We start from the raw sequence: 16,757 nt of genomic DNA, 5'->3' as shown, positions 1-16,757 counted from the left end.
CCGGATAATGATTCGACGCATGTATGCAGAACTTCTTTCGCACCGTACGCAGTCGACCGTGCTCAGCGGAGACGCGGATTAGATGCGTGACAGAGGCAACGCGCCGATCATCCGGAGTGTAGGTTTCTTTAAGAAGACAACGTTGCATTACGTATTACACTATTCCCCCTCCCCAGCCCCCCTTTCCACCGCAAACGCTGAGCAACAACAAAAAAATGTACGGAACATTCACACGCACTTTCAAAAAGTCGAAACGCTTTACTTCACGTGCGTTCAGAGCCGAACGTGCGCGCATCAACATCCTCGCACCGCTTGCACAGCCGCACACGCTGGCAGGCAATGCCCGTTTTTGATTTAATGCATAAAATGATCACGGCCGGCAAAAAAAAAAAACATACATTGCGGGTCTGCGTGCCAGCGTAGCGGCAGCAGCCGTTTCAGAGGCGCGACCGATGCACGGCAGGTGCACAGCCCAGGTGAAATTCAATTCGACTGGATATTGGAAATGTTTCCACAAAGGGCCAGCATGTGATCAGACCACGCCAATGTCTCCCTCCAACTTCAGGCCTTCTCAGAAGGCAGATTTCACCCTGTGCATAAAAAACACACAACCTGCACCACAAATAACAGTGACATGTGCTCACACACACACACAAAACAACGATACCCTTTGTAAGCCTACATATGACTGTCGATGCAAGGGTTATTAGCGAGCACCTATTAAGGCCAGCACCATGCACGGTAACATTTATTTTTTTTCCCCAATTCTGATGTCGACAAAACCTCACCAGGTACTCATTTCAGGCTCAGTCGACCTCTTTGGGGAGAGAGGGCCCAGGACAGGTTCAGGAATCAAACTCGGGTCACTGGGTTCATCGCGCAGTGCCAACCCACTGCACGACCGCTCCCCGCACACACACACACACGCAAAGTACATTCAGTGCGTATTTAAACGTGCTTCCACATTATCGAGTATGTAGTAACAAACATATAGCAGATATAATTTAAATTTTCAATAATTTAACTTTTTTTTTTTTAAAACCCCATCATATTTCTGCTCGGACAGTGTGCATTGAGATACAGTGAATTGCCGCGTACAATCTCTTTACAGTGACAGAGTGGTGACGGCAAACTTAAGACTTTCATATCCTCGGGCTTTTGTGTCAAGTTCCATGGCCTTAGCCTCATGAGACAGTTTGCACGTACCGAAACATCAAACGCTTCATGACAATATATGTACTGTACAGTACATAGGCATATACATTGCTATGTATAAAACACACCGAAACTGTACGGTATATATATTTTTTAAAACACAGATCTCGATTAAGGCACTTTATATCATCAAGTGACTATGTTGGCACAAGTATATATTTGTTTATGTACAAATGACGTAACAGCAACAAAGAGATATATTTGAAGCAGGAAAAAAATAGATTATTTATATCGGTCAAAACCCATTTTATTTTCAATCTGTGATTGAAGGGGTAGCGAGGTTCTGTTACACGCTTATTTTTAGAAGCAAAAAAAACTAAATATTTATAGGGCCTACAAATGCAGGGGGAGGGGCGAAATTATTGGGACTCGTAGAACATGAAGGGAAAAGTCGCATAGCCGGACTCGCTTGTGGATGAGGTAACGGGCACTTCCGATTAGCGCGGTTGGCTACGTATGGTGCGAAAGAAGTTCAACATACACGTGATAAATTCGGATATGTTCACAGACTTAAGTCCGTTACCCAGTCGTGCGCTAATAGGCTACGGGACACAACAGCCAATCACAAGCCCCTTCGAACACGGTGGAGGGGGAGGGAAAATGCTTTTGACCGTGCTTTCGAAGTGAACTTGCGTACGCGATATTAATAAACGATTAGCACGGTTGGCTGCGCACTGTGCATACGTACAGACGCTTGTGCCGCGTCTGTAGGGGTCCAAATTCGTGAACGTCTTCGTCTCAGAAAGTGACAGCTTACAACGTGCAGAAAATACCGCACCGGGTATGGACGCTTAACCGGATTGGGAGATGTGCGGCCGCTCGGTTATGCAACTTTTTTTTGTTGTGCAAAAAAAAAACCTGGCTGTTTTTTGGGCATGACAGCCACGTCGAGTGGCAAGCAGCAATTGTAGTTGAACCCTTCCCCCTCCAATCTCATGAGAATCGCCCGGGGCACTTTATTTAGGTGGGAACGGCTTGATAGTGATGAAGAACAGCCAAGTAACAACAGTATGAGCAGAGGCTGGAATTGAACCGGGGGGAGGGGCATGCCGACACTGCCAAGTCCTTGCCCCAGAAATAAAATAATGTCGGTGATGCAAAAAAAATGCATTTCACGCGGGCACGCCGATATCGATTTTAAACCTCTTTAAAGCGATGCACCAGACGACAATCGTCGTTTTAACAATAATTGTGAAAAATAGATGTTTGCATGTATAAAGTCTATAAAACCGCCTTCATTAATGTGCACGTGCATGCATAACACACATACAGCCGCTTTTAGTGTAATATCTATGACGCCAACTGCTATTGCAACAGAATGTGCCCTGTGGACGTTGAGAAACTGCTGGTAAATTTCACAGGATTTAACAACACGCGCGCCCGCACACACGCGCAAAGGCGTGCTTGCAGCACTGAACGAACAAAGCTTTTAGGCCTTATCCAGACTAACGTGTGGCGGTGTGTGGCCACGTGTCGTCCCTTTAGAACCACCAACTGAAAAAAAAAACCGTTGAGAAAACCGTGGCCATCCCAGCGGACAAAATGGCCACCATTGCGGTCAGTTCACCTCGGTGGGGTTTGCCTCTTCATCGACGACAGATTCGAATTTAGAATTCGCATTTCGGTAATTCATCTCCCCAGGCATAACCCATCCCTGCTGACGTAACTTCCTCGACTCCGGGTATTGTTTAGCCCCAGTTTAGATATCAGAGCTGGCTGCCAGATGCCAATGTCCGAAATTAATCTCCGTTGCGTGCTGCTATCGGGTTGTTGGGAGGCGCTCCGTTTGGGAAGCGGGCAGTGGGGGTGCGGAGACACGGTTCACATTCGCACGGGAGCCAGTGCCGGCGGAGAAGCCGCACACACACACACAGGGACCTCTTTGTGCACGAAAAACAACGCGGGGCTTTGTCGAGCCACGTCGAAAAAGACGCTCTCCCGGAGTGAGAGAGAGAGACTGAGTGAGTGAGAGCGTGCGAGTGAAAGAAAGGGAGACTGCGAGCAAAAACATTTCGCAGTGTACACGCGATCATCGTGAGAAACGCGGCGGTCACGGCGGCGACGGTAAAAAGAAAACAAAACTGACCCACAGGTGAATTTGTCCTCTTCGCACACATCTTTTTTTTTGGACTCCAGCTTGAACACCTATTTCTTTGTTGCGCGAGCTAAAGTACAACGGAGAGTTTATTCCTTTTTAAAAAAAAAATCACATCGAAAGTAAAAAGACACGATTCATAATAATAATAGTAGTTAGTAGAGTTTTTAAAAAATAGCATGCTAGACCAAAGATCTAAAATGTAGCAGCATTTGGCAATAAAAGTACAAATGATCCTCTCCCACGCTGGGGGAGACTGCACCAGGACAGTCAGTGTTTTTTTGCGAATCGCATGAGGCGACCCCCCCCCCCCCCCCCTTTTCATCCAAGGACAACTAAAAGTGCCCGCACACGGCGAGCCACGGCAGCACCAATAGGACGAGGCACAGGCCCCCCCCCCCCTCCCCAAAGGCTGTCCCATTCAGCTGTCTGGCCCCGACCTCCTCGCCGAGCTGCGACCTGACTTCAGACCCGATTTAGTTTTTTTTGTTTGTGTTTTGTTGAAACCAAACCATTCCGTCGTGTCCTGCAAAGAGGTGCGCAATAATTCATTTGCGGGGACCGACTCAGGAGTACTTGGCTCGCGACACTCCCGCCTCGGGCCACGAGGGTCGGGGGGGGCCCCCGGCGGGTCGGTCACCCTTCGTGCGACGGGACGCACCCACCACCTGACAGCGGTGACAAGTCCGCGAGCGGTGGCCTTGACGAACGAGCGTCCGACATCGTCGCGTTGCCCTTCCACAGTGAACCGCGCTGAGCATTGCGCGCTCAAATCTCCGACTCTCGCCGCTGCTGGCCCTCATCGAGTGGGACAGTGGCCTGGGACGGCCGCCCCTCGTGCAGGCCGGCAAGTGGCCGCACGAGGCTCTTCTGCTCGGCGACGTCCGGCACCGGCGCGCCACCCCGGCCCAGGTTCAGCTCGTTCTCGTACGAGAAGTCGCCGCACGGCACCACGTATTTGTTCTCGGCGAGGTCCTTGGAGCTGCAGAGTGGCGTCGCCACCTCATAGGTGTCGTGGAACTTTGAGAAGTCCACGCGGTAGTTGTCCTTCTCCTCGGTGAGCAGGGGCTCGAAGCGGTGGCCCCACAGCACCTCGCTGGACAGGTAGGATGTGCGCGCCTGAGTCGTCATGGCGGTCGCCTCCACCATGCCCTCGAGGATCACCACGATCTCGAAGTCCTCCGCGTCCAGGTCGCGCTTGCTCATCGCGTACAGCGGGCTGTCCTCGTCGATCACGTGCACGATCATCACGGGCGACACCAGGAAGATGCGGTCGAGGCCCTGGTCGTAGCCCACGTTGAGGTCCTGATGGTCGAGCGGGATGTACTCGCCCTCCTCGGTGACGCGCGGCCGGACGAGCTGGGCGCGCACGTGCGCCTCCACCAGGTGGCTGCGCCGCAGGTTGCCCACGCGCCACGCCAGGCACAGCTTGCCGTCGCGCATCGCCACGATGGCGTGGCGGCTGAACACGAGCGTCTGCGCCCGCTTCTTGGGACGTGCCATCTTCGTCATGATGGCGCCGATGGCGAAGCAGTCGACGATGCAGCCGGCGACCGACTGCAGCACGACGAGCAGCACCGCGGCCGGGCACTCCTCGGTGACGCAGCGGTAGCCGTAGCCGATGGTGGTCTGCGTCTCGAGCGAGAAGAGGAACGCCGACGTGAAGCCGTCCACGTTGGCGACGCACGGCTCGCCGTCGGGGGAGTCACGGGGGCGCGCCGTGTCGCCGTGCAGCCACGCCAGCAGCCAGAAGCCGAGGCCGAAGCCCAGCCAGGACAGCACGAAGGCGAGCGAGAAGATGAGGAACATCCAGCGCCAGCGCACGTCCACGCACGTCGTGAAGATGTCGGAGAGGAAGCGCCGCGGCCGGTTGTCCACGTTAACGAAGTGCACGTTGCACTGCCCTGTCTTCTTGACGAAGCGGCTGCGCCCTGGCGTGGGCCGCCGGTAGAGCTTCTTGCCGCTCGGGTGGCCGTTCTGCGCGGAGACGCCCTTCAGTGCCATGCCCTCCTCGGCCTCGGAGCGAACGACGCCGTACATCTCTGGACGCAAACTCCTCACCATGCGATCGTACATTGCTGTGGCGTCGCTTCGCCCCTCCGTGGTTCGCTACCGACGGAAGCAGCACAAGTTGCAGCGGCTTGGCTCGGTAGATGCCAGGGTGGTGTGTCCCCCCCGCCTTCCCAAAGCAGAGTTCAAATTCCCGCGTCGACAGAAACGCGATTGTTAAGAGCGCGCGTTTACCGGCTCCGCTGCAGGGATCGATCTCCGCGCGCTTGCAGAGTGAACGTCGCCAAATTTGGGTTTCTAAGAACAAAAACAAACAAAAAAAGCATTTAAATATAATTAAATATATATGGTAACGTCGGACTACATGAAGGAATAACGGACTTCTAGATAATATTTTAAAACGGGTGAATTGCAGTTATTATTTTCAAAACACAAATAAAAGACGCTTCACTACATTTTATTGTGAGCGCAAAATACTTTTTTTTTTAATTCAGTAGGATCCCCCTGCCACAAGTGTATGCATGCAGAACTTCCAACTTTCGCACCGTACGTAGCCAACCGTGCTAATCGGAAGGGGGTAGCACTTTATCCCCCCATGCAGATGGAACGGATAGATATTAGCAGAAATCTGCCAGCACTCCCTCCTCCCCCCCCCCCCCATGCACCGATTGTACCCCCGTTAAAAACGCCGTTACAACCCCGTTACGACGCCGTTACAACGCCGTTACAACAACACACCGCCTGCACAGGTGCATGGCGGAACGCTCAACATCCCCTCGCAGGACAGGGCGCACTCCTAAACGGTTGTATTGCTAGGCGAGGGTCGCGTTACCGACTGACCAATCAACTTCCATCTCAGGTGTGACAGCACCACCCGAGCCTGGGTCAGTCACTGTTGTTGCTGGACAATCACCATCCATCATCGAAGGGTTCACCTTGACAAGCTCGGAGGTAGCTCCCCCCCCCCCCCCCCCCCAGTTACATAAACGATGTCATGGGCGTGGGAGGTGTTGTTGCAGTGGGCTCCCACCCCTCCACCACCACCCTCCACACTTCAACGGCCAGTCGCCCAGTGTCCGAGCGCCACGGTCACCCCGAGATAAATCGGGTCGCGCCACCGCTGTCACATTCCCAGCTCCACTTTACTTGCGAATCATTAAGACGGCACGGTTCGCGCGCTGGACTTGCAAGTCCAGAGGTCGCCGGGAGAGGGGGAGGGGTGGGGGTCGTTCGGCCTCCCCAGTGCGGCCGGTGTAAATGGCCGCAACGCAGTTGGGTCGAGCGGCAATTAAGTTAGAGAAGCATACAAAAAAAACACAGATGTCAGCGGATTATTGCAATCGCATGCAAACAGACAAGGGTACGGGTCGGGTATTGGTGCGGTTCACAAATGTGCACGATCCACCGACCCCACGAAGTGATAGATCGACAGTATCTGTGCGCCGCCACCCACTGGGCTGTATGATACCGCACAGGCTGACGACGACCACGAGTAGCAAAGAGGCCAGGCCAGCAGTGGGCAACCTGCGGCCCACCCCCCCCCCCCCTCCGGGCTACACACTACCCATGGAGCCCCCTCCCCCCCCCCCACCTCTTCTCGTGATGGCCTCGTCTCAGTGTGTCTCGAGGGTGATGCGTGGGGGTCACATGGTGAGTGCACAATGTCAAGCATGTGACGGAGGGGGCCGCACGTGTGGGTCCCACTAACCCAGCGTTCTTCACCGCAAGGCCCTCCCCCCCGCGGGCCACTGGCAGGCTTCCGATGGCCTTTTGTGCTGCCCCTGACAATATACAAGTGTAAACACACCACCTACCGTCGTGCCGTCAAAACTCAATGGTTTCAAATGTGTACAAATAAATAGTCGTGAAGGACGCCGCACTAACTTGTCGAGGTTTGCCCATCACTGGGCCAGACCGTGCGAGAAGCCGCAGGTCGTTTTTGATACAGTGCGATCCTGACAGATACTGTACCCTGCGGGGATTTCTAATGACCCTCTTTAGCTCCTTTCTGCCCATGTGGCCCTCTTGCAAAGTGGAAAGACAAATAAAAGAGCGCAAGCTTTCTTCTCTCTCCCTCTCTGACTAGGTAACACTGTTTGCTCACCAGTCCACTTGTCTCGGCTTGAGGTTTACAATCCGATCCACCATCATATTCACACCCACTCCTACAATCACCCTGCCCCCCAGAGCCATGCGTGTAATAATCCATTCCTTACGATGAATACAAATTATATGCCAGTGGAAAAAAAATATATATTCATGGCACAAAACACAAGTGTGCAAATAAGACACACCGTGAAAAAATAATTATCTAAAAATCGAGAAAAAAAGGACGGAATTGAATTGTGACCCCAACAAATTTGTACAACCACCGAGGGCGCAGCGAACCCCAATGTGCCTCCGAAACGAACTCGAAACATCCGAAACATCCGAAACCTTCGATTAGCACGGTTGGCTACGTCAAGCGCGAATGAAGCTCACCACAGTGACATACCTGTGTCGCCTCGCAACGAGGTTCCAGCGTCAGAGGTTCGATACGGGGGAGCGGCAGCGTCTGGATATCACAAACGGTGAACACGGTCCCGACGACGCTCCGAAAATAACACCGCTCCTGGCACACCAGCCACGTGGGGGCTTCCACACACCTGCACCGCACTGGGATGCGTCCCTCTTTTGCCAAACCCCCCACCCCACCACGGCAATAATTAACATTCAAAACCGGTACGAAATGCATACTTGGCATATGAAGCCAGTGTAAACGGAGGTGTGCGTGCGGTTATCATCTCTTGGAGATACCAAAAAAAACATATCATGGGAAGAATAATTTCTCGATACTGGAAAAGAGAACCGCCTTGTTGATTTCCTAGGAAAGGCTAGCAACCACGATGAGGACGTCCTGGTTAAGAGACGACAACAACAACAAAAAAAACCCCAGGACAGGTGGCAACAGCCCTGTGCTGGCAATGTTGTCATGGGCACCGAGTCGTGACACCACAGCCGTTCCGACGGGTGGCACGTTTGTACCGCGGCGGCGGGCGGGGAAGGCCACAACAACCGTGATGAGCCCGAAACTCTCCACTGCCACCAAAATAATGCTGGCGTGTCCCAGCCTCTCGTCCTTGGGTTTTATTGTGGTGGGGGGGCTGTTCATAAAAGGCATCTTCCATTTTTTTCAGCTCGGTTGATGAAACTAAAACAAAGACAACGATCGCCTGTATAGCCTAAACAGACTGTTGGGGCAAGTGCTGTTAGCGAGCAGCACCTATGAAGGCCGGCACGGCACACGAGGGGGGGGGGGTGGCCAGCACCACCATCGGCCGCCTTTGTCTCCCCAGTGGCGAGCTTTGCACATCGCACCAGGTACTCATTTGAGGCCGAGTCGACTTGGGGGAGGCCCAGGACCAATTCAGATACTCGTCACTGGTGTTGGCCGTGAGCCTGAATTGAAACCGGGTTGCTGGGGTTCGTAGTGCAGCTCACTAACCGCTACACTACCGCTCCCCGCTAAACTAAACACGCACAAATGTATGGTAGTATGAAGATTATTATCATGATAGCTTCATCCATTGCGACTTCAAATGCAAATTATGGGGTTGACTCAGGTCATCATCCCTTGGAGGTTGATAAAGTGAGTACCGCTTTGTGGGAAAGTCAACAGCGGTTGCGCTGAACTAGTAACTAATTGCCATGTTTTGTTTACGTGACAAACCTTGCCAATTGGCTGTGTCGGGTGGTGGTGGGTTTAAAGACACATTTACACTTACGCGACCTAACCCAAAAAAAAAACTCATGGATATTATTGGTCACAGTACACTCGCGCGAGCGATATCACTTCGACTTTCATGACGTTACAACAATCGATGCGATCGGCGCCCCATGGGGAGGGGACTCGTTACGTTTTCGGTTTGTAAGATTGTAGTCGTGTGGCCATGTAAACTGCCTTACAAAAAGGTTGCCAACGCGCGCCTCCGACACGAACGAAACCCGCACTTCGCTGCTGGTGCCGCGCGAAGAAGAGCACCAAACATCGCAGGCCGCACCTGCGAAGTGAACGCCTCATCTCTACAGAAGCATCACCCCGAACCTCCAATTAACACGGTTGGCTACGTACGGTGCGGAAGAAATTCACACATACATGCTTTCGCACACCTTTCATGATTAAGCCACCGAATGTGCTATTGTACTGGCGCAGATCACGCCCGCTTAAACACTTTACTAATTGGCAATTAAAGCCACGGTTGGCTCGTTTCAGCAAAGGGTCAGACCGATGCATGCATGCAAACGTGCCCTGGCCATTGGCCACAAGGCCGTAATGATATATATATTGGGGGGGGGGGGGGGGGGACACACACACATCCCCTTCCCCCACAACATTCAAATATGCTCAAAATGTCCACCCAAATATATTGCTATACAATAGACTTCTGTTTATGATTGTGGTTCTGGTTGTACTTTACTAATCCCTAATCTCTGCCATTACATACAATGAAACAAGAAAAAGGTAAAAAAATAAAAAAAACAGAGCAATGTAATACAATATACTATGAGCCATTGTAAAAAAAATAATAAAAAGTCCATCCTATGTGTATGTGCATTTTTTATATTTTAGGCAAGAAATGACAGGAAATTAGTTTTCAAATTTAGATTTTTTTCTGGGGGGGGGGGGGGGACCCCCAGATCCTCCCCCAATGTTGACTCCATGGCTACAGCCTTGGTTGGCCAGATGAACGGCACGACCAATGAGCTGGCGCTGAGACGTAAACAACCCGTGGTCCCGTGGGGCTTTGGGTGCTGCGAGGTGCAAGGAAGATTCGCGGTGCCGTTTCCAACGAAGCGCAGCAGTACAGTACAACGTCGCATATCCGTCTCGCTGGGCAAGGAGGTCGATTCGGGTCGGGCGTTTGCGTGGAAAAGTCGGATTCGTGGTCATCGATGGAGACCGACAGTTACGCCAGATACTACTGCACTGCATGCTAGACGGTTCTTTGGTCAGGTCGGATATGTGACGTCGTTTCTGTGCTCCCATCTCAATGGAGACGTGCACAGACCACGTGACGTTTCAAGGCGAGGGTCGATGTCGCGGCCCGTAAATGCAATTGAACCCGCAACACGTGTTGAATCAAGAATACCGCAAGCTTTCACGTGCAATCTCCCGTTTCTAGGCTGTAAGCAAGCACGAGAAATTCCACATTCCTATGGCAGAATAAACGCCTTGTCTATTAGATGACCACCGTAGACTTTCCACAACAATAACAAGTATCGTCTCTACCAACCTCCTGCCGTCTCGATCTATACCATTGCAAAGGAGATAATGAACCCCAAATATACTCTTGTGTGAACCATTATATATTTATTTCTAACATTCCCAAAATTATTCATTTCAGTCCAGTTTATATCGTATTTAATATGGTAACATTCAGATCTTGCCAAAGTCCCAACATACCCACGTGCACATTTCGTTCAGGGGCTCATCCAAATTCCCCCGATTCCAATGCCAATTCATACTGGGGCGTGACATTACAAACAGTCTGCGGTAAATATGACCGCGCATTGTGTCACCGTGAAACTAAAATTTCCGCACGATACATAGCCCAAACATTAACATCATTATCACCGTGTCATTATTTTTTTGTCGTCATCACCACCACCAACTGAGAGGCCACTGGGAACAAGGGAGACCTGGCTCAAGTTGACAAGAATCTGTCTTGGAAATGCGCACAGTTTAACCAACTTTTGTTTTGCTTCGTCGGCAGGTAATCAAATGGGGGGTAATCAAATGGGGTTAATGCGGTTACCAGGGGCAATCGAAAGACATCCCGGGGTATCAATACCGAACAAAAGCCACCTTCTCTACATCACGGTGGTTCAATGAAAGCAAGAAACAAACGGGAGTGCCGTTTTAAAGTACTGTACCGATAAAATTCAACGCATTTTTCAATGACAACGCGTCAATATAAATAAATATTTACAAAGAGGCAACGTTTTGGGCAATGGCGCTTATTCAGAGCACGCCAAGAAGAAGGGAACCACTGCCCAAAACTTGTAAACCGTTAAATTTTGATTTAAAGCTTTCGTGACTGCAGGGATTCATATTCTTGGTTCTTTCGGTAAAGTCACCACGTAGAAGGGAAACAATAAAATAATAAAAAAATATAAAACAATAAAATTCTCACGACGTTTCGACTGCAACACAAGCAATCATCGTCAGGTGTGAAAACCACAGCAAGAAAATTTGAAAAAAAAGTGGCGGTTAATTTTAACGTTAGCACCACGGATAGCGATTTGACAGTTTGCTCAGATGGACGAGTCCATCTATGTTCGGAAAAGAGGAGGGGGGAGACGAAAAATAATGGATGCGGTCTGAAAGCCCACCTTAAGCGTGATCAATCAATTAAGACCCGAAATGGTTTATCAAATCCTTCCAATGATTGCTAAGCCAGAATCCATCTTCTCGGTTGAAATTGTCTCTGTGTTTGTTTATGTGGATAGCCTCCTGAACGAATCTCTCATGGTAGCCAGATGGCTTACAAAGAACCTCCGTCTTGGAGAAGTCAATGTCATGTGAGCCTACTGAACTACAACAGTGATCTGCCACGGCCGAGGTGTTGGTCCTACCGTGTTTCAGGTCTGCTTTGTGTTCACGAATGCGGTCCGAGACATGTCGTTTGGTTTCACCAATGTAACTACTACCACAGAGGCAACTTAGTTTGTAGACGCCAGGGTACTGTAAAATTTTCTTGCTGTGGTTTTCACACCTGATTATGATTGCTTGTGTTGCAGTCGAAACGTCGTGAGAATTTTATTGTTTTATATTTTTATTATTTTATTGTTTCCCTTCTACGTGACTTTACCGAAAGAACCAAGAATTTGTATACCGTTCTTTCTTTTAAGGCCACACTTTAGCTTTTTTTACGAACGTGTTGACTTTTCTGCTGCTACTGTTGTTGTTAACTGTGCACCGATGGCAACGCAGCAACGACAGACTCACCAAATCATTTTAATCCACAATAGAGGTTTCTGGGTTAGATGGCGCAAATGTGTCGTTAAACCCGCCGCCACCCGACACAGCCAATTACAGGAAGGTTTGGTCACGTAAACAAAACGTGCACAATTCGTAACTAGTACAGCGCACCGGGGTGTGTTGGAGAGTAAAGCCACAACACTTAGTACCACGAGTTTTTATGTTTGCCGACAGTGGCCAATGGATTTACAATGCCAATTAAGTCTCAACTGCAAGGCTTAATTTCTTATTTGAGATTTTTTTCCGGAACGCCGCTAGATTTTCTTGGAGAAGGATTCGTCGGTGTAAGACACTACAACTGGAACACAAGGCATGCCTATACATAAGTGCTATGCTGTATTACCGTCCCATATAAACAAATCATCATTAACAGGTGTATAGGGATATGGGGTACGCAATGAGGACAAAATAAGGCGAGATGGGCATGTGGTGCCAAATGAATTTTAGAATATTTCCGGCCGAAACGATGCACCGAGGGGTATTACTCCAACCGGGCTAAAACGCCACGAGGCATCGCATCTCCTGGGCACAGGTGACCGAGGTCAACAGGGTGACCGAGGTCAACAGGGTGACCGAGATTAACTATGCGTCCCCCTCCCCCCAACGCAAGCCAAGACAACTCCAATAGAAGATACATTTAAACCAGAAAAGAAAACGGAGTTTTAAAAGAAAACACTTTCCAAGAGTACAAAAGCGTATCCAAAAGCAGCTTAAGGAATAATATTATGAAAGAAACAGAAACAAAAATGTAAACCTAACTGTAATACCAAGACAACAATTGGCATTTCACGATCGATCCAAGAGACGACGTTGCTTTCCATCATGGTCACACACCTCGAGGGGAGATGGCATGGTTTATACTCGTTAACGGAATTGAATTCCATTTTTTTTATGCTGGAAACATCCAAGATCACAAAAAAGGAGGGCGGGGGGGAATATCTTCCCTTGACACACGGGGGATTTAAAGGCATACGGCCAACATTGACAACGAAAAAAACCTGACGTTAGAAAAAAGGGTGTGTGAGGGGCATGAGTAAGGCCGTCATCTCGTTAGGGCAAATTCGTGTGGAAATTTCCACTGCCCGTGTTCGAACGCAAGTTGGGTTGCATTAAATCATTAACACGTTGAGCGCCTTTATATAACTTGACCGCGTTATTATTTTAATTGTACAGCACAGTCTCTGCCCTCAGTATATCACGCCATATATTTTACTATATATACACACACACCGTAAATCGCAGTTCCACTAATGCCTGGGTCATTCAATGACCGGGCGACTCGCGCAAGCAAGTCGCAAGTTCGCGCAACTGCCTTGCTAAGCAGGGAGAAAACAAACATATATATACAGGCTAACGTTTCGGTCAATGGGCCTTGGAAAATGCACTTTGCACCGTGCAGAAGAAGAAACGAGAGGACCGATTCGGAGCACGCTTATCGCCACGCAAAGCCGAGGGGGGGGGGGTGGGGGGGCTACCACCGGCTTCCTGGGCCCCGCACGTTTGCAGGTGAATAGCGGGCGAAGCGTCATTCACAGAAACTAATTTTGTGGGGGGGGGAGGGGAGGGGGGTGTTTTGAAACACGAAGCTCAACATTTTGCGTGACCGTCACGGGCGATACCCACGGCGCTTAAAATGCGTTTATTAAACAATTGGGCGCCACGGCACCTTGCGCTGTCACGTCGCTACTGTAGATTGCAAATGCTTGGCCATGCGTAAGACACGCAGGGTATACATGTCCCACGCATACAGGAATATGCCCTGACGTACAGCAATAGAAGCCAAAGAGATGCATTGTAAATAATTGACGCGTGTTGAACTTCTCTCGCACCCTACGTAGCTATAACCGCGCTAATCGGAGGTGTCGTTACCTCATTCGCAACACACGGGAAAGCAGTTCTTAAGAAATGAGTTTACGATCTAGTCTTAAGAGCGCATAGAGGAGTTCCTTTGGCTTCCTAATATAAATTGTGCAATTGCCTGTCAGTGTGCGTGCTCAATAAACTCGCACGTTACTCACGGTACGCACAGCACACTCTCTCTCTCTCTACCCGTTCATTTAACACAGCGATAGGTGGCTGAACAGCTGTATGCAGATACTTACACTAGAGTCACTCAGGTAACTTAACACATGCGCAGGTGTGCGATCGACATCGAAACAAAAAGGACAAAAATTCCCCCCGTATGGATTTAACAGACTGCTCGGGCAAGTGTTACATCCAAAAGACGAACAAAGACAAAGATGATCCCACGTACAGTATAGCCTTAACAGGCTGTTGGGGCAAGTGCCTCATCAATCAAACACACGCGCGCGTATGCCAAGCCAGCTAATAGGGGACATAACCACATTAAACGAACACACCGCAAACTTCCTTCACGAGACCCAATCGCACGAACTCATGCTGGCAAGCCCGACGAGTCAATGACACCCAGAGGACTGAAATATTATGAAATGCTGCTGAATGATATTACCATAGCTTCCCTTGCACGCATTCTCCCGGGAGAGCTCACAGAGATTTGTGTTAATAATTGGATAACCTCCCCCCCCCCCCACAAACCACAACCCACCATCTCACCCCCCCACACCCCCCCCCCAAATTAAGACTATATTTATTTTCTTTTACGCAAAACAAAAGAGAGAATACACGATCTTACCGTCTCTTTTGGTCTGTGGGTTGGGGAAGTGTTATTTATCTGCAGCTTTGCTTTGTAGATTAAAAAAAACCCCACACACTCACACAGTGCGACTACACTCCACACAGACGAGCAACCTTCTAGCGTGTGGATGCAACGGCCTTCGCTTTTATAGCGGCGGTGGGAGGGCGTGGCGTGACGTCACGGCGGTGGGCGCGTCCACCTTGAATGGGCGGTGCCTCTTGTCGTGTAATCCCGCCCCTTAAAAGTTAAAATAAATCAAAGTAATAGGTTTTTACCCTTTTAACTGGCACAAAAACTGACACCTTTATTGTGCCAGTTAAAAGGGCAAAAACCTATTACTATATCTTGTTACTGGCAAAAGGAGGTCTCATAATAAAATAAATCAATTAAGAGGTTGGCACACACAGGTTCTGTCGGCCCTGATGATGCTATAGTTGTAATTGCCGGCCAAACGTCATACTCTCCAAGGCACCGGTATGCTGAACAAGTCACGAATTGGCACGTTTTGTTGACGTGAAGAACCCTGACTAATTGGCTGTGTCGAGTGGTGGTGGCTTCAACGACACATTTAAATTTACACGATCTAACCCCCCAACAAACGATATTATGGATAAATAATTAGAGTTTGCCAGTTGTTTTGCTTTGCTTTACGAGTTTACTGTGTTTGATATTTCTTCAGATAGGAATTATTACCCAATATGTAAGCGAAATGTATTTCTGCATGTAAATTATTTTTTTCAGTCCATCAGCCGATTTATTTTGCAGACCAATATTATTAAGAGGCCCTTCGTTTAGGCACGAAACGTCTGGATCGCCTTAGAACCTCCGGGTCTCATCAGCAGTCAGGCTTGTGTGTGAGTACAGTAAAATCTTTGGATTGTTCAAGCCAACAGTTTAAATGTCGACTTACATTGCAAGACGGATTTCCCCTCTCTGCTCTACGTCTCAAAATCCGAATCCGAATCTTTCTTTTTTTGTACTGCAGAAATCCGACAAGCTACGAAATCTATTTTTGTTTTGTTTACAGATGTCCAGCCTGGGGCGTGAACTCAACCTCGCGCAGTCCACTCGCGCGTCATGTCTTGACGCGGTCACCTCTCGGATTAGTTCCAACCTAAACGTTGCCAAATCTCGAAGAATTCCTCCGCTGGCAAAAAGGTCCACTCTCGGTAAAGACTGCAATCCGTGCGTGCACCTCGTAAAACTCACATCTATAATCATCTTTAGGGCATGTGTGCGTGTGTGGGCAGTGGCTAAAATGGCCAGTATACCGTGCCGGTACGTCCCACAACGCCAAACAGGCATCGCCAGCCTCCTATTCCTTATCCGCAGAGGGGAAACGGCAGTCAACATCACAGATTCTTATTCACTTCCCTCCTTTCACTCCGCCTCTGCTTTCTCTCTCTCTCCGCTCCTGTCGCCCTGCACTACAGCTCCTGTCACCCTGCACTACAGCTCCTGTCACCCTGCACTGCAGCTCCTGTCACCCTGCACTACAGCTCCTGTCACCCTGCACTACAGCTCCTGTCACCCTGCACCACAGCTCCTGTCGCCCTGCACTACAGCTCCTGTCACCCTGCACTACAGCTCCTGTCACCCTGCACCACAGCTCCTGTCACCCTGCACCACAGCTCACGGTGGAACTCTCAGCAGCAACAGCGCGACCCAAAGCCCCCTGCTCCTCGGTGTGGAGAGGAGGAGCAGGAGGCCGTGGTCACTGCCCCCGCATCCTTTCTCCGCGGCAGCTCCCGCCGTCTGAA

The 16,757-nt window shown here is 49.9% G+C and overlaps 1 protein-coding gene across 1 annotated transcript; it reads right to left on the bottom strand.

The window, feature by feature from the left end:
• Positions 1–238: 238 nt before the first annotated feature.
• Positions 239–15,137, bottom strand: LOC116951409 (ATP-sensitive inward rectifier potassium channel 12-like). The gene is made up of 2 exons (XM_032969966.2): positions 14,995–15,137; positions 239–5,617 (listed from the first exon to the last, which is right to left on the bottom strand). The coding sequence occupies exon 2, from the start codon at positions 5,384–5,386 to the stop codon at positions 4,079–4,081; it is 1,308 nt and encodes a 435-aa protein (XP_032825857.1). The 5' UTR covers positions 5,387–5,617; positions 14,995–15,137; the 3' UTR covers positions 239–4,078.
• Between the last annotated feature and the right edge of the window lie 1,620 nt (positions 15,138–16,757).

Source organism: Petromyzon marinus, chromosome 43, assembly GCF_048934315.1.
Source record: "Petromyzon marinus isolate PM22_M1 ecotype Great Lakes invasive population chromosome 43, UKy_Petmar_22M1.pri1.0, whole genome shotgun sequence".
NCBI classification, from domain to species: Eukaryota; Metazoa; Chordata; class Hyperoartia; order Petromyzontiformes; family Petromyzontidae; genus Petromyzon; species Petromyzon marinus.
The sequence above is the reverse complement of the archived record's forward strand: the minus strand, read 5'-3'. Positions and strand labels throughout refer to the sequence as shown.

What these genes read in the sequence shown, in the direction of transcription:
- LOC116951409 (XM_032969966.2), bottom strand. Translation starts at nt 5,386, where the DNA reads ATGTACGATCGCATGGTGAGGAGTTTGCGTCCAGAGATGTACGGCGTC.